Raw genomic sequence first — 20,884 nt, forward strand, 5'->3', positions numbered from 1 at the left:
ATAACCGCTTAGTTGGACCTTACCAAACAGACTAATCGCCCCGCAGTACCTCAAGTCGATCACCATGAAGCATTATCAAAAGTAAATTTTCTTTCTACAACTAATACTCTTTCGGATTAACCTTTAACGATGAATGAATATATGAATGAACGAATCATAACCAGCAAAACGCCGGTTTTAATTGTAATTGAAGCCGAAAGTGTTTACATCGTTTTTACTAGTACGTTTTTCCACCTACTCTTTAAAAAGTGGATCAGTGGCATCACACCGAGGCTGGTTCATGGGGATATTGACCCATCCGACTATTAATTTATTTTTTCGATATTTCCACACTACTACGATACGTGATGCCGTGCTTACAATTATTGCATATATTTCGAAATCACCTGTATAAGTACGTACTTCCTACCCGGACCCTCATTGTTGGAGTTGAGGCTGGTCTCCAAATGCTACAATTTTCGAAATGGACCAGCGACATTGTTCCTGGAATACCTAGCTGGACGATTTTTTTTTATTGTTACATCGCCATCAAGTTTTATCATTGCATTCATCGACCATTTTGGTCAGCCCATCAGGATGAATTGTTACTACCAAACCCAACAATTGATTCTATGCATAAGCTTTGCCCGAACCAAAAGCAGCTTCTATTATACCAGAATTTGAGTGCATTATAGTTCTTTTTTTAAAAGAGTGGCAAAAATCATGCAACCCAAAAAGCGTATTCCATATCATAATTAACGCGCCGAATTCACTTTTTTTTAACTTTGCGTCAAAGTGGCTCGCATGAAAATCAACACATACGACAGATTCTTTAAAATAATTGGTAAATATGCTCAAACTTGTCTTTAGTGTGTATGTTCTGTTGCATAATTTTTTTCGTTGGTTTAAAAAATGAAGTAGATATACTCGTAAGTATCTAATCATTTCACGGACAACTAAATATCACACTGCATCTAAAAACCAACGATTCGCTTTATAAAACATACGGTATAAGAGAAATTTTAGAAACTTTTTTTTTAATTTCTTATATTAGATGCAAACTCTAATATTCCCAGTACATGCTTACTATTGCCAGCTGAATCTAATCAACTCCAAAAACTGAGCAGTTTTTGATATAAGATACATAATGTTACAATTTACGAGTGTTAAAATCGGCATGGACAAAACTTAACAATTTGTTTCCAAGTAATACAAAACTACACGGCTAACTATACAACCACTATATAGGTACAGAATAATTCCGACTCAACTTGTCTTGTATTCGTTTATCGACAGGAATGGATTTGACTAGAACCTAATTCTTTCATTGACTGACTGACTGGCTGGTTCCGACGGTGGTTCCTATTTATACGTATTCTTCCAGAGAGTTCGCGATTACCGCTTCCAGGCTGTTCTGGAGCCCACCATCGAAACTTCCGCTTGTAGGCGCTTCTTTATTCGAACGCCGCCTTCGGCGATGATAAGTCACCGATGATCGCGGCCATATACATGCTAGAAAACCCATAGGGTCGTAATGGAGCGGTGTATGGGTTTACTTTATAACAATAATAAGAAAAATTGGTCTAAAGTTATTCAGATAGAACTTACCTGGCCCCTGAAGTGAACAAATACAGATTTTTCGAATAATTATAAAATATAATTTTTCTAATTTTATTTTTTATGATAACCCCTATGATTTAAATTTATTGATTGATTGATTTTCCAAAAACAAACACAAACGCACAAGAGCTCTCCCCATTGAAAAGTCAAGTCATACAGTATAACATAGTTTGTATTAAATGAGAACTGCTGCGTTGCTTTTCCGGGATGATGCAGCAGTGACCGTAAAGTAGACGACGATCTAGAAAGTGCATCGCCTCGACAGTCATGTTTCTCTCGAGATGTAACTCCTTCCCTCTTACATGCTGGTGGGCAGAACATACTTGGAGGAAGCTACATTTCTTCAATTTTCGATACTTCTGAGGGACAACTGACTTCCGCATTTATTTCCTTGCTTTTGCATGTACAAAATAAAGCCAATCTCCTCTTTATGCAAAATATAATAATCATTATAACGAGAATGGTGTAGATGATGTATGGATGATGCTGGAACACTGTAGCATCGATTGAACGAAATCGGGACCATCTAATGTGATTCTTAACCCCTTCGATATATCCGGAGATCCATTTTTCGTAGCTGCTGGTGGAAGCGAGTGTAATCTTCTTGGAAATCTATTTCTAATTCAAAGGTCATCGGCTGCGTCGAACTTTCAACTGGTAAGTGATCGATATATTCAGATCCTATTTCGATGGAGCAATTCGAATTAAGTACGTTCCTCGAATCACCTTAAGCTCTTGGTGAGATGGGGACTTCACTTTTAGATTGGTATTACTGGAAGCTAGAGCTATCCAAAATTCCGTGCCTTCAGTCTGTTGGATTTGAATGTTATCGATCGTGCGATGTACACAATTCTGGATTTTTCTTCTCTGAATAATATTGCTTCACAGCTTGTTTCTTCTTTGACACTATGACGGCGGACTTGCAGAAGTATGATTTTCCAACTTCGGTTTCATAGGCTACATCTTTCTCGGACAGTAATAAACATCCGGTATTGGGAATAATAACGCGAAAGGATTTTAAATCTATCCAAACGGGTGAAAGATACAATTTACATAAATGAAACGATTCCAGATGATAGATGGGAACATAGTAAACATTGTAAACATACGATTCTACTTTAATTGGCTTAACAAAATGGATGAAATTTTCATGATTTAGGTTCAACGGCAGTTGTACCCCTTTGGTTGCTAATTTTAAGTTTTTGTGGCAAGTCGTTAATTCCTTACCCTGGATAATTCCAGGATGCAGAATTTTTAATTTGAAAAATGCAAGGGCTGTTATTACTTTCTTTAAATCACTTGCATTTTTACTAAAATCAGAAGTAAAATGTTCAAACCTTTAGTTCACTTTCTCTAAACCACGAATTGCGGTGAGGATATTATAGTAGGTAATTGATAATTTTATGTTCATAATCTAAAATTTTGGTAGGACAAAAGTTAAATAGGCCACAGGCCAGGATTATTTTGGAAGTTTTTGACTTCCACCTGCAAATTGTGTAGTTTCGATTACCTGTTTAGAAGTATCTACTGTTGGAGGGATATTTTGGGATTAAATCTATTTTGTATTTTTGTTATCCCGTCGAACTTCTTTGGGATGCACCGATTCGTTTGGTTTTACCTGTAAATTATCCTTAAAGAAGCTTTGTTTCAAAATCTTTGTTAAATTCGTTCAACAGCACCGTTAGATTGAGGATTCTCAGAAGTGATAAAACGATATCCACTTTATGCAACTCTAATAATTCTCGAACGTTCGTATTTTTAAATTCATTACTATTATCACAAATAATAATTTGTTTCGGAATTCCAAGGTACGAAAAGAATCTAATAAGATTTTGGACGAAATTTTTAGAATTTAGAGTGGACAGATTATACATTATACAATATTTCGGGCAGGCGTCAATAGTAGTAATAAATAGTGATTTTTTAATTTTAATTGTGCCTACACGTATAATTTCAAAAGGTTTAATAGGCGTTGGCGTGATCCTAATTCCTATTTTCAAGGGATTTCGCTCATATTTAGTGCGTTGACGCAAATATTGATATAAGTTTGAATGGAGTTTCTCATATTCGGCCAGTTAATAAATAGATTTTACGAGTTTCAGTTTCATTAATTCCACGATGGTTTGTTTTGATTTCATGATACTTTTGAATGACTTCGAGAATTTCGTTTTCGGATACATCTATTAATTTTTTAGGTGTACAAATAAATTTATAATTAGGCCATTTAAACGTTTTCCTTACTACCACGCAAAGTGGGTAATAGGCTTCTAGTGGATCAAAATGGACAGGATAGATAACTCCTGGTATTCTTTCATAAATTGAATTAACTCTGTATCGAAATTGTAGTTGCTAATTTAAACAAAAAGTTTTTGTTTCTGAAGAGCTTTGGTTTTGCTGTTGTAGGTTTGAAATAACGATTGGGCTTAAATATGGCTTCGTTTGAATGTTTATCGGTTTATTAGATTGAAAACTCGACTTACTCATCTGCTGGTAAATTAAAAACGTTTTTGATAATATCTAACGTTATTTTCTTGGTTAAGAAATGTGAGTGCAATGTGCAAATCTGGAGGTCTCGTGGCACAAATTGAACTCCTTGTAGGCTGTTTAAGGCCTACTGATATTGTTTTAAGCCCTAATTTATTAAAGAGCTCTTTTTTAATATTTTCCCAGTATCTGTCTGTTCATTTGCTTGAACATATGAAGATAATAAATTTAATATACCAATCACTTTATCGTAAAACTAGAACCGAGATTCGCTCCTTTGTTTTAGTAGAACAAGATCCCGAATCATCAAATTTTAAACCTTTGATCGGCTTTCGGAAATGCATATACGATACTCTCGGCACTACTTACTGATGAAGTCGCTAAGTCCGCTTGGATTGCCATTATATTGTGGAATTTTTAAGTTTTTAGGTTATTTAAATTAGTATCAGTATAAAAAATATCAATTTCCCTTAAAATTGTGTTTATGTGAAATACTTCGACAGATAAGAAGATTTTCGATGTGATATCCCGAATTTCATGGATCCTCTTGAATTTGCCAACAATTGGTGTGATAGTCTTCTTTTTGGAGCCGCTCGATCGAATTCACCAGAGGTAGATTCTTCTGGATATCGATTTATTCAAGCTCTCCACTTTGAACAGTGATGTCATAAAGTATAACATGGTTTATATAAAATAGGAACTACTGCGTTGCTTCTTCCAGGACGACGATCCAGCGAGTGCATCGCCTCGGGGGTCATACAACTCCATGCTTTTCTTAACATGTAACTTGTAGCAAAATATATAACATTGGTCCAGGTTCAGATGTAATCCATTCTCAGTGCACCAAGAAAACGCTTTAGAAACATTATTTTAAAGATGGAGAGCATCCTCAGTGCTATCCACCTTCAGTAACAGTTTCATGTCGTCTGCATATAACAAACAAGGAACAGAAGGCTCATTCACGATGTCATTTATCTATAAATTCAACAACAGCGGTCCCATCACTGTTCCTTGGGGAATACTAGACAATGCAACGTAAGACTTAGAGAATAAACAACTCTAGGTAGCACTGTGTTCAATCAGATCAATAAGACACGAATAAATTGATTAAGTAGAAAAACCATAATGACTAAATTAAAGTATAAGAAGAGATGAGATGGGATCACATTTATTCGCACAAAACTTCTAAAATTCACTCAAACAAAAGTACGTAATTAATAAAACCTATTTATAAAACACATTTTTAAGAGATCTATCTAATGATAATGCACGACAGACAACGCTGCGTATAGAACAGTAAAGCTTGTAGATGACATGATTTTTTCGACTTACCTATGCGACAATTATTATTGTCATAGTTCAGCCAATTTATACAAAACATTCATAAATTATACATCAGTTATACACCTCGTGATTCGTGAATCACTTTATCTGTTCGTGAAAACCTCATGAAAATCCGTACAATAATTTTAGAGATTATCGCGTTCAGAAAAAATATGTATAAATGAAACTAAGAATTTTAGCAGTTAATAATGGGTATTGTAACTAACTTTTCTTAATTAAATCATGATGATCAAACGAAAATGATGTCGTAGTTATTTACGAGTAAACTGACAAAAACTTGGTGGGGTAAATTGGGATTTTATTGAAATTAATTATTGATAAATTCCATAAATATATCCCTCGTGTGGTGAATTTTTATCTAAAAAAAATCTTATGTAATTATAATATACGCAAATAAATTGTTTGAATGTATTTGTGTCAGGAGTTGTAATCGGATATTACGGATCTTATTTTAAGTAATAAACATGATGGAGCTGAACATATTTTCATAAAATTTTATTCCTTTTCGACTTCACTGAATCCACAACTATTGTTAAATTTCCTCTGTCACTTTTATATCTTACCAATTATTCTGTATTACTCGTTTTAAATATTTAAGTTTAAGGCTAACGGTTCAAAGTTAGAGCAAAACCGTTAAAAATGCATCAGGTATGAGAGTTTCACGACCCACTACAATCTAACTTAAGGAATGAAATATTTTATAAGAATGTGTATATTTACTAGCTAATTTACGTACTTTCTGCGTCTGCTTTTTCTATTTCTTGTTTAGTGAAAATGATACTTTCAATATTTTTCACAACTGTTGCCACTGTCATTAAGAGAATCTTCTGTTCGTTTCATTTTACATAACTCTTCTTGCAGGACCAAAAAAATTCTAGTTATCAGAATACTCGCAGAGATAAAAAATTTAGTGTGTCGTCTCTCCCAAATATTCCAGACCCTTTAAATCTTTTAAATCCATTAATGGTTGCACTAGTGCTTTTAGTTAGGATATTTTGATATTACTCGTTGCTACAGATAAATGTATTATCCAATACATTGACAGCTTAAAGAATGAATAGTCCTATTTACTCTTTAAACTGTCTGGAGGTTTTAAATTTGGCATTTATCTAGGAAACAATGAGCAGCACTTGTTTCCCGAGGCACCAATTTTATAAAACTTGTAAGTTTTCTTAGTTTTTCTTGGACAATAGTAAATTCCCCCTCAGCTTCTTGAAAACTCCCAGGAGGAATATATCACATACATTAATGGCCCTAAACACTCACTCGATACTCCGGACCTCACTTATTTTAAGGCTTTGTTTTAATAATAATTATTTAAAATACAAAAGTTTTTAATGGTGCCATTAAAAAAGTAAAATTATACGTTAGTTAATAACAGTCTTTTCCTGTAGAAAGCAAAAAGAATAATAGTTTAGTTTAGATGTTGTTAACGAATATTGAGAGAAAATCGAAATAGAAATTCAAAATTTCAAGATGAGACCATCGAGCCAGTTCGCATTTTGTAAAAAGAAGTTGTACCAGTGACAATTATAATATTTTAGTTATATTTTAATGATCAAATTTAAACAAGAAAAAAAATCTTCTCGACAACCTAATAACTTTGACCATCAGGTTGACCTATATTTTGTACCAAAAGATGTACTTATCGTTTACAAGACAGCATGCAATTAAATTGCTCATGAATCTAATGAGAATTCCACATCTCAAACACCTTTACATTTAGATAAATATTTTAAGTTGATATTACACTAACCTCTAGATGAATAGGTAAGTTGGTTGACGTAGTGGAAAGTGTTTCGGACTTTGAAATATCACCGGTGCGAGATGGTAAATTTACCACTTCCCAGTGGAATCGACTAACCGAAGCGCGACAGAGACAGCATGATTAATGCGCCCATCTCTCCGACGAAGACAGATAGCTTACCAGCCTTAAGGCCGCGTCATATTTTCACCGGCTCATTCTGCATCTTATTGTTTTCTTAATAATGCACATGGTGCAACGATAAATTTACTTTTTCATGTGAGCACCCTCCATCGTTGACACTTTAACTGGTTTCAGAATGAAGACAAGTGAAGCGGTCGACCCGCCTGACTCCGGGGGACACGGTCCGGACCCCAACGACGGCTTCCGAGGCAGATATAACTTCAGGATTGGAATTTATGGATGGAGGAAACGGTGTCTTTATGTCCTCATCTTAGTGCTTCTAGTGATGGTAATTGTCAATTTGGCCCTGACTCTGTGGGTGCTCAAAGTTATGGAATTCTCTTCGGTAAGTGAAAAAAATATTCAATTAGTGTTGCTAATTTACATGTTTTATTAGTTTCATCTTCCATTTTTTTTTATTTCATATCTAAAACAAAAATACTGAAATAATAGTTTGTGCCATCTGTGAATTTGGACAATTTTGACAATTTTGACATGTCATAACACATATCTGTACTACGAGGTTATAACCATAACCGCGTTTAATTTTATTAGGGATTCTTATCTATCTAAACTTCTATAATAAATGAACAGACTGGTAATCCTGGCAATCATTTCTATTTTTTAAATTTGCTACAGTTCTAATTAATCGCCTATGCCATTTGATTAATTTATGCCTCGATGTAGAATGACCCCAGATTATAATGTCATAATCTAAAGAGCTGAATGTATTAAAGCAAAAAAAAGATTCTTAAGTAGTACATACAAATATTGCTAGATATCATACGTAATAAAAAAAGTTTTTAGAAACTTTATTAGCAATAAATACCCCGTGCCCAACCCAATTTAAATGTGCATCCATGCGGTGTACTGATCTCAATTTAAAATATTTTTAAAGTAAACAGCATAGTTTTCGTCTTGTTTTTATTCAAATTAAATCTACTCGCTTCAGACTAGCATTGAGCTTTATTAAACGAGATATAACTTGCTCTTTCAAATTGTTCCAACGTAAAGACTGTCCTGCTTATAATAGTATCAACAGCGTAAAGAGTTATATAAACATCAGACATGTATAGAGAAAAAACCATACCAGTAGAATCACATAAAAGGGTTTTCAATTTGTCTCTCTTGCATTCCTCCTTTTATCCAATCATGCGAACATTTTACACAATACAAAGTTTTCAATGTTTTGCTAAAACTTCTTTTATCCCGTTGTCTATACAATACGTATTTGACCTTTATAAATTGTCTAACCTCTCTTCTCAACGACTAATGCAGTGAAAATCTAACATTGCTTAATTACCAACTATAACATTTTAACAATATTCTGAGAGCCTGTTGTACTGAATGCACACAATGGATGAATAACAATTATAAAAGTACCATCATTACGCGTTAATTTTTTGAAATAAAATAAGAAGCTACTGTACTCATGTTTGTTTCGTGGTCCCATTGTCGTCAAACTTAATTTCTCATCTAATCCAGTCTTCTGTAGGCCCCCGCTGCTTTCATCAGAAAATCTTGGTTTTGGTTTCTTATTAACTCTTTTATGGTCATTGATTATAACCGTTTTCTTTGACACAGTTAACAAACTTTTTCATTTCTTTAATTAAGACGGGATGTTTTCATTTTCTAAGTTAGTTTTTTTGAATATTACTGTTCTAGAGATGTTATCTCACTTCTAAAGCACTTTTATTATTGTTTTTTTTTTCTTAGTTTTCCGTTTTGGATTTTTTTATCATCTGATAGTGCAACAGGTGATATGGATCACCATATTAAATGATGAGTTTAGGGTTGCATCCACATTCAAAACACTAGGTCCTGCATCTCTTGAAGGTAGTGCTCTTGGTGAATTTCACTCTTGTTATATCCATCAATAACCTTTAATGTAGCTGCTGTATGAGATGTTTTACTGCTCGAACACACCATGTTGTAAATTGTAATAATTTTTTTCTACGATCGTTTCACAAGGTTTCAATTCTAGTTTTAATTTCAGGCTAAGAATAGTGCAGAATGACATTTTCGCTCCAGCGTTAGAATGACTACTAATAACTCTATATCTCTAAACAGAGTTAAAAAAAAATGGTCAAACGTTATTCTACAGTATATATTATATGTTATGTATAAGTACAGTCGAACAGCTTCGAAAAATGATAAAATTTTGCTTTGAGAATTTGTTTAGTTTTTTATAATGACTTTTATGAGCTAAAATTAATATTGTTACGGTGATCGGTGATTAAAGTCGGCGTGGGTAAAACTTAACAATTTATTTCTTAATAACTCAAATTGACACGACTAATCACACAGCCATTATGTACAGAATAATTCCGGCGCAACTTGACTGGATTCTCTCAACATTCACTGTACTCGCCTTGTTACGTTCCTCTGAATCACGAACGCCGCCTCGAGGTCTTTCTGGACCCCGCAATCGAGACTTCTGGTAACCCGCTCCAGGCTTTGCTTTATGCGAACTCCGTCCGACTAGTGTAGTGAGCATTATTATGTGATTTTTCTTAGTTTTGACACACCTTCAAACGGTTTGTACCTGGTGTGATCGCAACTTACATTGATAGTCTTTTCCAGGGAAATAAATAAAATGAAAAAATTTACCTTAGTTCCCAGTCATAGTTCCTTCGTTAAGGTCCCGATCTCTGCTACTTGCTTTTGCCTCTTTTTACTTTGCAAGCGTAACCTAAGGAAGTATTGTAACAGGGTCCATCCGATAAATGACTTTCATGTTTTCTCGACATTTCATGACCTCTAGGATAAAAAGCATTAGTTTTTCGTGTGTCTGTCTGCCATCTGTCATCTGTGTACAGCGGTGAGCTCGCTCTTGTTGAAATTATGTCTACATCAAATTCATATACCATTTTTGCAACAAGCAGCGTAGTTTCAGACACAGTGTGTTTTCTAATACTTATTACTAAATAGTACAAACATTAGTTCTCAGAATTCACTACATCTGCGTGAATCATTTTCAGAAAATTACTGCAAAATTTGTAACTTGTAATCGTAGGAATTATATGTATTTTTTCAATTTTTTACATTTTTTGGTGTTATTTTCTGCAGAATTATTACAACTTCACCAAAAATATATACCTATTTCTCTAATATATTTTTAAGATAATGATTTAAGGTGTTCATCACTAAAATATTATAATACTTACATATAAATCATTTTTAAAAATATTAAATACAATATAAGCCATTGGTGTATGCAGAGCTGTTCAAAGTACTCAAAAAAAGTACTTGAAGTACCAAGTACAAAGTACTACTTGAAATAGTGTTCAAGTAAAGTACCAAGTACTTACTTTCAGCAAGAGTATTTCAAGTATCAAGTAGTTTTCAGATGTATTTGAAGTACAAGCCAAGTATATTACTTCAAGTACTTACGAGTACTTGAAGTACTGGAGGTATACTTCAAGTACTTACAAATACTTGAAGTACTGAAAATGCTTCAAGTACTTTCTAATTATTTGAAATACTGTAGAACTAAATAACTTTTCCTGTTTTTTTTAAAAAGCTTAATATATTTTAGAACTGAATTTTTTAATACTCAGAATTTAAGTATAGGTACAATAATACATATTTCGCCACATAAAAAATTGCATAAGCGTCAACTTAAATGCAGAATGGTAGCTCACTTATTAATAATACTATGTTATTTATAAACAATATTCTTTTGAAATACTTTTACATCTTTCTGTTGACACAATGACTTCGACAAAATTAACGTCTATTTCTAATTTAAAATTTAAAATAAAATACATGACGGCGTTGTCTATGTATGCTTACTATTAATTTATAAAAACATCGGCGCTGTATGGTATTTTCTCAGGCTTCTGTTGCCTTTTTTTAATATTTTGAATTTTGGTTCACCACCAAAACGTTCTGATTTTTTAATAAAGTTGTGTTAAAAATATATGAATTTTATGAACCGGTTCCGTGTTTAAGTTTGTGGGTAGTTTACAGCACCCTTAATCATTACCCATTGTGAAAGTGCACAGGGCCGGATTTGTGAAACTGAAATTTTTCAGAAAAAAATTTTAGGAGCAGTGCGATACATATACATGCTCGTGACATAAAAATGTTTAAGTCACTATGTTGCATTTTCAAAAAAAACGTATGAATTTTTTAAATAAAAAATAAAATGCCTAAAACGAGAGTACATTTTCAGCGAAAACTCTAACTCTTGAAAAATATCAAGGTGATCAAAGTAATTAGTCGTTTTTTACTTTTGCGGTTACCAAAAATGCTGAGAATTTTCTTGGAATGAATGCCCCATATCCCTGAATATATCTGTCTACCACTTACGTATTTACTATTCTAAAAATTATTAAATTAACCTAAATACTACAGTGACTAAATAGTAAACACTAATCACTACAATGTTTGTCTAACAAAGTATGTAACTTTACACTGACAAATCACAAATAATAGGTTCGTAATGCTGTTCCGTCCATTTATACAAAATTTTGTTCCTCTAATGCCACAATACTTTCAGAATTTTCCTTTACATTTTCGATTGGCTTATTTTTCATTTTTACCTGAAAACCCAAAGAAGATGGCATTAGTAACTGATAACTACAATGACTTCAGGGAATGCCTAACAACGGCTTTTGCGAAAATTCAGGTAAATATGTACTAAATTTATTATTGTTAAAATATTTCGTAGGGGTGTATTTATCTAGGCAATTATACTAACTAATCGCGAATTTCATTAACTTTGTATTTTTTTATAATGTGAATATGTATTTTGTTCCATTTACGGAAGCGGCCACTGACCCTTTTGGGTATCTTTACCTGATATTGTAAATACAGTACTTCTGTAACCGTCCTGTATTTAAACATCGAAAGCGAACGCTGTCTATTATTTCGCACACAACAAAACAAAGGTCCTTCGAGCAATATCAAAGTACAATTCGGTACTCATCAAAACAATACAATCATGGTCGTATCAACTGGATTACAAAAAACATTGGTACTACGAGCCGAGTTTTACAAAACATATTTCATTTTGAACAATATTGGGTTTATGTAATAAGCCATGCAATGTAATACGTAAAGTTGTTATACGGTAATAAATAAAATCTGCACAGGAAAGATAAATGACACTAATTAGTGTGACTTTTAAAATCATTGTTTTTCTGCATTACGTCTTTTTAAATTGTTGGTGTTCAAATAATTCATACAATTTAACAGATTATTTGAAACTCTAATGTGAGAAAATATAAGTTGTAATAACAAACTAAGTTTATATGGCTGAACCATGTATAAACAAAAAAAGAAAATTTGGTAAAAAACGAGTGTCTAACATGATAAAGAAAATTAAACTGCAAAATATTTAACATAAAATTGTGTTTAAATTCTACGAGGAAGAGGCGAATATGAAAGTCTGTACCTGCCATCAGCTATTGCTATTGTAATAAAGGGGATAATCCCCTGCCGAGTTCTCCGCCCTGACCAGGCTTCTGACAAATACACGGCGGGGTTAAGAAACTAATGAAAGAATAAATATCTTTTTGAACGAGTACTGAATCATTTCTCAAATATTTTCAAATCCGACCTTGCACTTTAGCAGGTACGTCAACAAACCCGATTCCCTTTGGGGTACTGAAAAACTACCCGCAAAGTTAAGTTCCAGACCAAAATACAAAAAAGACAAAATTCATATATTCACAACTTTACATCGCTGAAAATTTTACACAGATCTCCGACCCTTCTGCTGTCGTCATCCACTCTCAAATGACATATTTATGACATTAATTTTCTTACCTACCTATCTATCGGCATTATGCAAGTACCTATGAAATGTACGTCATATTGTGGATAAGATATCCACAATCACAGATCAAAATATAACCTCACAGAAAACAAACACGATTTTACTATAAAAATACATCTAATCAAATAATTGAATTAATAACTTCAAGTATTTAACAGACCCTATTTTGAGATGTGAAAACTTCGTAAAATAGAGATTAAAGTATTTGAAATTTCCACTTTCATACTTCAAGTAATTCAAGAGTATTTAAAATACTGAGTGAAGTACTTGGAGTAAAGTACTTGGCAAAATCAAGTACTAAACTCAAGTACATTTTAGAAATACTTCAAGTACCAAGTACCAAGTACCTAAATATAAAAGTACTTCAAGTAAAGTACTTGAAGTACTTAAAGTACTTGAAGTATTACTTCAAGTAAAAGTACTTGAAGTACTGAACAGCTCTGGGTGTATGCTATAATAAAGCATTTCGAACATGACATTGTTGTAGTCGATTTAATGCTTTTCCGTGGTACGTAGTAAGCTCTTACAGATAAGTTGTCTGTGGTTTGTAACACATAACTATCTATGAAGTTTAATTATAGCCAGCAGCAAATACAAATTATAACGAATAATAATTCTAACCATAAAAACATAGTAAACAGGATGGTCAGAAAAGCAAAAAAATTGGTCGAAGGTTATTTCTAACTTCCCTCGGCCCTAAAGTATAGTCGAACAAATATCAAATTTAACTTTGAGAATTTTATTTTTTTGATAATGACCGCTATAAGCTAATAATATAAGTGTGCATTATTAAAGTGAAGGTAAAGAAGCATCATATGAACATGTTAATAATGAATTTTTTCATCTAAAAATTTTTTGAGGACGTCGTCAACATTTAACAAGGACACGTTGCTAGTATAGATATATCTAAATATTTCCAGAACGATTTACCAGAACTCACTGAAATTTGAAATATATGTAAAAGTATTTGAACTCTATCCTCTGAAATATTGCTCAAATTTTCATCAACATTTATTTTGGAGATACAAGGCCAACTTGATTATTTTTAAATACCACGAGGGGTTAAATTTAGTATTTTTTAAAAAAACATTTTCTGCATTCAGTAATGTGACACATGCACACATGGCTTTCTTTATTTGGACTAAAAGGACAAAAAACATATTAAAACAATAATAAGTTTCAGTTGTTATTAAAAAAGTGTTTTAGTTCAGTTAAAAGTGTTATTTTTACAATTATTATTAACTTTTATTTAAATTCTCTATCAATACACAGGTGGTAAAAACTAATGATAGATGACAACTTTCCTAGGCTAAATAAATTTCACATTTTCGAAATTGTATTATTTTAAAGTTTTTTATATTAATATTTATTAATAATAAAATAATATTAAGTACGGTATCCTCAAATTCTCAGGAAAATTGGATGGGCAATAAAACACGTCGCCTCATTCATTAATTCTTTTGAGTCACTTTGTGCAAGCAATTCACAAAAATATAAATTCATTGTTAAACTACAAGTGTAAACTCTTTTTAGATTTATTCGGTAAAATTTTGAGATGATTTGATCCTTTTTGGGAGGCTATAAACTGATAAATTTTGATTACCGATTTGCGATTTACCATGCTTCAGATAGCCTTAAACCGTTTTCAGAATTTCAAATTTTCAATTTTGACTTTTTTACAAAAAGGAGTATGTTACTTTATAAACTTTAAATAATTATTGTGAAAATTAGAGATGAGGTTAGTGAGGATGATCAGACAATTTTGGTTAGCATTCTATCATCTACACGATATTCCTAATATTCATCATACAAAATTTGACAACAATCGGGCTGGTAGTTTAGAAGATTATTATTATATAAAAATCGACATAAATATGGACAGACGGTAGACAGCAAATGGTAGAACGACAAACAGTAACGAGGGACCTATGTTTTCGTACCCTAGGAGTCATGAGACGTCAAGAAAACATAAAAGTAGCAGTCGCCCGATGCACTCAATAACAATACTTCTTTAACTTATACTCGGGAAATAAAATGAAGTTAATTTGTTTGTAGTCACGTGAACAACACAGAAACGTCTCGTTGCATTTATAAAACAGTCCTCAATAATATAACGCATAAATTGCCAGTAATATTAACATAAAAAAGAGGTTTTGTGTAAACATGACTATTTGTACTCTAACATTGCAAGAAAAAATAAATTACTCAAAAGACATCTATGAAAATCAAGTGTTGTACTGCCTATGTTTTAAAGGTGAGAGAAAATAAGCAGGTACTTACTTTACAGCAAAACCTATTCTCAAAAAGAAACTGACTATTTATTGAAAAATATTAAGATATTTTAATAGCAACGAACCATATCTTATTTAAATAGTCGATTTACTCACACTATTAAAATTTGAATTTGTAATGAAAAGTTTTTTTTGCATTTGTGGGCAAACTAATGATATACGTGGATTAAAAATTCCTACGACATACCATGAATATTGAAACATCCGTATTGAAAACAAAGGATGATGTTAAATCTAATCATACAGAGCTTTCGCAATAAACACAGAACAGTTAACATTACTATTGCATGATTTTCTAAACTTCGGCTCTAGTTGGCCATGACGTTTAAGTCAGCCGTATGCATCATGGCCAAATTTAGAAGATCACGCTATACCGACACAACAAAAATTGCAAATATTGAAACTTCTCAAGACATAATGGCCATGTTTTAGTTTTTTCGACAGCTTTTTCATCTCAGGATCCTCATTTTGTTCAATAAATTTATTTTCGTTAACACGACATTAATTAAAATCACACACAATAACCTGAAGCACTTATCTCTTTTATAAAATCAGCTTTTTTGTGCACGATGGGAAACCAACAAGCAACCGGGTAACATTATATTCGATATCAAAGAGAATCCGAAACAACTGTTGCATCTCAATTAAAGAAGTTTTAATTACGAAAATTTAAAAAGCCTCGACTCTGTTTTATATTTAACATCTTTATCTCAAGACCTCGGGACATAATTACTGACTGGAATTTTACAGTATATTTCACAAGAAGCCATTATCGTAATCATTTTATTTTCAACTAAAGAAAAATTATTTTTAGAAATTAATTGCCGGGATGAGAATGAGGCTACGTGCCGATATTTCGGTTACGGACCAATTACTGGTAGTGTCAGATTTAACGATTTATGTAAGTATTTTAACATCTGGAAATTTTTAAGCCCGGAAACGATAACTGACAAAGCTGAAACAGAATCGGTCATAAACGGTAAGATCAGTAAAGAAATAATTCAAACAAATAAATAAGAACGACAACATTTTGTATTAGCAAATATAAAATTCTGACAGAACAAAATTCCACAAGTGGTGTATATTGAAGATCAGAACATGAAAACTAATTTTTTTTTGTAATTTTTTTATCAAATGCAGTTTGGTGGATATTTAACACTATTTAACTAAAAATGTGTTCCAGGAAGGAATGGGTCAGTTGAAGATTGTAAGTGGTGGATTGCGCCTCGAGGGAAAAGCGTTCGTTTTAAACACTTTAATAGCCAGCAGCATAAAATCAAGAACAGGGCAACCGATAATCGTTGAGTCGAGCAGAAACCTTACATTATCATCTAGGAGTAAAAATGGTCGTTTGAACAACATGATATTCCTAGGTCAGTAGCTTGTTATCACTTATCTGATTATATTTATGAGAACGGGTCATTTTGCAGGAAACGACCGCTTCGAGTGCCTCACTAATAACTTCAAAGTAATGGACGATCGGGGAATGGTTCTGTTTGCAGTAGATGGTCGAGAAGTAGTTGTTGGTTCCGAGCTTTTGAGGGTGACGGGGGAAGGAGGCGCATCTTTCAGCGGCTCTGTCCAAACTACGTTGGTTCGGGCCGAACCCGGCAACGACTTGCGGTTGGTTAACTTTTATTAAGGCAGGAAACCTCTCGGTTAACTTTTATGATATCCTCAACGCTGTAACTAATAATTAAGACGCCATCTGTTCACTCAAACTCCTCTGCATATTAATTTTTCTTTCTTATAAATTTTATGGGGCTCGCCACAACCTGTTACAAAAGGGAAGTGAAACAACAACTTTTATTACTAAAAGAAATTTTCAAGTTTATTTATTTATCAAAGGTTGTTTTGAACGCTATTAAAATCATAATCGTAATTTCCCTTCATTTTTTGATAGCCGAGACACAGCTCAAGATAAACTTCACATTTTATCCAGTCAACTCTTTTCGGAAATGATAATTACGCATACCCTCGAGCAGGGCCGGCTCAACACGGTAAGCGAAAGATGCACCGCATCGGGGCGCCCGTGACAAGGGGCGCCGGGCGCCGAGCGCCGCCTATGCTTTTATATTAACTCTATAAAAATAAATTAATGTTAGATTTGCATTGAATCACTACCAACAAAATATTATAGCAGTAACAGACCAAGGTGCCCATCGAAAACTTTTCAGAAAAACTTACATTTTAACATTCCACTATGACCACCAAAACAGATCCCAAGAAGTCAATTCCTGGCACTATCAAACTGTAATAATTGAAAAAGAGTGCGCCTTTGGGTTGGGTGATGGGACCTTTAGATCAATACCGACAAAAAATAACCAGATTTATGATGCATTATCTTGGTAACAATTTGACGAGACAGCGCCATGACCACAACCAGATATTTTTCTTAACATTTGTCACGTTTGTTTTTACCATAAAAGCCCATGTCGGCATACTTAAAAATTTTATTTTCCAAGTCTAGTCAGTTGGTTTTGGTTGTGGTGATTGTTCAACAGTTTTGTTATATTTTTCACTGTTCCTGTTTGTAGCGGAATTTGGTTCTGTGTATCATTTCGTGGCTTTTTGGCATCATTAATTTTAAATTTAAATTTCGATTAACATTGAGGTAAGTCTAAATTAAAAACAACTTTGAAATCGTATCAATTTTACAATAATAAAAATTGAAAAACGTTTGCAATATAAATATTTTTATACTTATACTATGTATAGTTTAGGAAATATCGTTGTGCCCTATAAAATTTTATTGACAATAACGAAGCAGACAGTAGTACAATGGTAAGAAATAGTTATGGCTCCCATCAGTCCCCCCGAATTTGTCGGAGAACATTTAGCAGGTAATTGTACGCAAATTTAAGGTCTGCGGATTACCGCCACGCGACAACTTTAAGTTGTAAATATCTCTTGCTATTGTACCACTGTCCGCCTCGTTATTGTCAATAAAATTTTATAGGGTACAACGATATTTCCTAAACTATAGAAAAGCTTTTGCCCGCAGCTCCCTTTGCGTGGAATTCGCAATTAGGACTCATCATTTTTCATACATGATCGTTTTCCGGGTTGGAACCGTGTAAATTGAGTTTTTGGGCTCAACGTTTCGCATACTTTCGTAAGTGGCATCTTCAGGAGCAGGGTTAAGAATAAGGCAAAAGAGCACGGTAACTCAGTATGTCAACCATACCAGAGGCGAAACTTTTTTGAGAAATTACACAGTTCCAACCCGGAAAATGATCATGTATTGATTCCGACCGTGGAAATCTCCGAAATTATCATTTTTCATCTCGTCCACTCCTCCAGGGCCTCAGTGAACCCGTCTGACTTAAAAACTCACGGGATTTCTGCACAAAGTTTCATCCCCTATTTTGTCCCCGTAGGGACGGAATTTCCAGAAATCTTTTCTCAATGGGTGCTTATGACAAAACCTACTGTCCAAATTTCATGTTTGTAGCTTCAGTAGTTTAGGCTTTGCGTTGATGAATCAGTCAGTCTGTCAGTTAAGACAAACACTTTTATGTATTAAGATTGATTCATCATAATCTTATGCATGTTTGTTAATAAAAAGTATCTCTCTACAAAAATATGTGATTACAAAACTTTATTTGTTTTTTTTTACAAAAAAATTTTTAAGGGCGTTGAACAGTAAGTTGCATCGGGGCGCCTGGTCCCTTAGAGCCGGCCCTGCCCTCGAGCCACATATAAACAAAAGCAGTTATGCAGAATTTGTTACAATTCTGAAAATATCTTCAAATGCTCTCCTACATTTAATATTCTTGCATTTATTTACATCTTTCCACAACCAAGATAAATTGCGAGAATGTAATGAAAAAATTAATATTTTACTGTAGACAAATGTTTGGCTGGCAAGAAAACAATGACGTTTTCAGAGAAAGAGAACAATACATTTTAGAATTAGTAAGCTTATGGGTTATGGGATACAAACACGAGGAAGTAACCGGTCACAAAATCTTATGTGAACAAAAACATATCGTTGCAGCTAAAATTACTTTTTTAAGAAAATTTCTGCAAATTCTAAATTCTAGTGAAGATGCCTCGACGAAACATAGGTTTACCAAAACGGTTCATCCATTCTTCGTTGGGTATACAACTCAGATTTGAAAAGTATTCCCAGCAAAAATACAAGTGAAGGTTCAAGTTGTGAGATTTAAGCTTTTTAAAAGATGTAACTTTTTATTGAAAGCGAAAAATAACTACAAAGATTAGCACAAAAATTGTATTGTTAATGAGCTTATTCCTACTTTATATGTTGCAATGAAAATGTGTGATGGTAATGGATAATGCATCATAACACTCTGCGTAGTTGGACAAACCACCCACATTTACTAGCAATAAAAGTCAAAGACTGGTTAGATACTCACAGTATTATTGGATGTATCATCCTTCTTTTTACTTTTTTGTGGTTCCAGAGGACAATAATTTACTCATATTTTTTGCTAATATTAGCATTTCTTAATAAATCATACCTCTTACTAAATACTAGCAGTAAAACTCATTCTTCAAAAACTCCTAAAAGCTCTAATTTTAATAAAGTTTAATTTAAATGGAAAGTAAACAAAGTATAGAAATACGTACATACATACATACCGTGACCTCTTGACGATTTACCTTATCTGCCAGAATACATAATACACTTCGCCTACTTCATATACAAACAGCTGTTGATTATCTCGTAACTGTATATTTTTCAGACTTGAATCTCCCACCCGCTCCTTGGAAATTCATGGTCCTCAAGGCGTCCACATCGAATCCCGCGGCGGCAAAATGAAGATAATCTCTCTCAATGACATTAGTTTTAGGTCAGAAGTAGGATCTGTGCGTTTAGAAGCGAGTTCAGTAGTGATGCCACTGCTACCCACCGCCATTCCTACTTCCAAACCCGCCTCCAACAAGAACGAAATTTTCCAATTATGTGTGTGCAATAACGGAAGATTGTTTCTAGTACCATCGCATTTACATTGTGCCGCCGAAGACGACGATAGAATCTGTCGGTAATCAAAGTGTACGAAAAACATTTGTTCCATGTAAATAAATAAGACTCTGTATAAAGCACAACTATCGCCAAATTGTTCATAATGTACATATTTTGTATATGAAATAAGTTAATTCATAGAGAAATTCTATTGTTTAAGTTTTGTATTTATTTACAGTTAGACTAAGCCTAATGTGACATGTTTAGAAAATAATAAATTATTTCTGTTTGTAAGGATGTGTTTTAAACAAATATTAACATGCAATGTAACCATTATTCAAAAGATTCTTTGGTGTAAAAAGTATCGAAATTGATTGCAAAGTAAATGTAAATTTGCGCCAATTATTAAATGCATAGAAAGTAATCATAACGATACAGAGAGTGGAAGTAACAACTTGTTAATTACCTGTATAAAGAAAATAAAGCCATGATTAAACAACGTAACTAGCGAAATGTATGCA

General features: G+C 33.3%; 1 protein-coding gene across 1 annotated transcript in view; it reads left to right on the plus strand.

Moving 5' to 3' along the window:
* LOC135130638 (gamma-sarcoglycan) overlaps positions 1–20,616 on the plus strand; it is a 321,177-nt gene extending 300,561 nt beyond the window's left edge. Inside the window, exons 3-6 of the mRNA XM_064058061.1 lie at positions 7,490–7,700; positions 16,614–16,803; positions 16,861–17,053; positions 20,143–20,616. Coding sequence (XP_063914131.1) covers positions 7,490–7,700; positions 16,614–16,803; positions 16,861–17,053; positions 20,143–20,446 — 898 coding nt within the window. The 3' untranslated portion in view covers positions 20,447–20,616. The remainder of the gene's footprint in view (positions 1–7,489; positions 7,701–16,613; positions 16,804–16,860; positions 17,054–20,142) is intronic.
* Positions 20,617–20,884: the final 268 nt, after the last annotated feature.

This window comes from Zophobas morio, unplaced genomic scaffold, assembly GCF_036711695.1.
Source record: "Zophobas morio isolate AGI-343-1 ecotype UQ-CSIRO unplaced genomic scaffold, CSIRO_AGI_Zmor_V1 ptg000002l, whole genome shotgun sequence".
Taxonomy (NCBI): Eukaryota; Metazoa; Arthropoda; class Insecta; order Coleoptera; family Tenebrionidae; genus Zophobas; species Zophobas morio.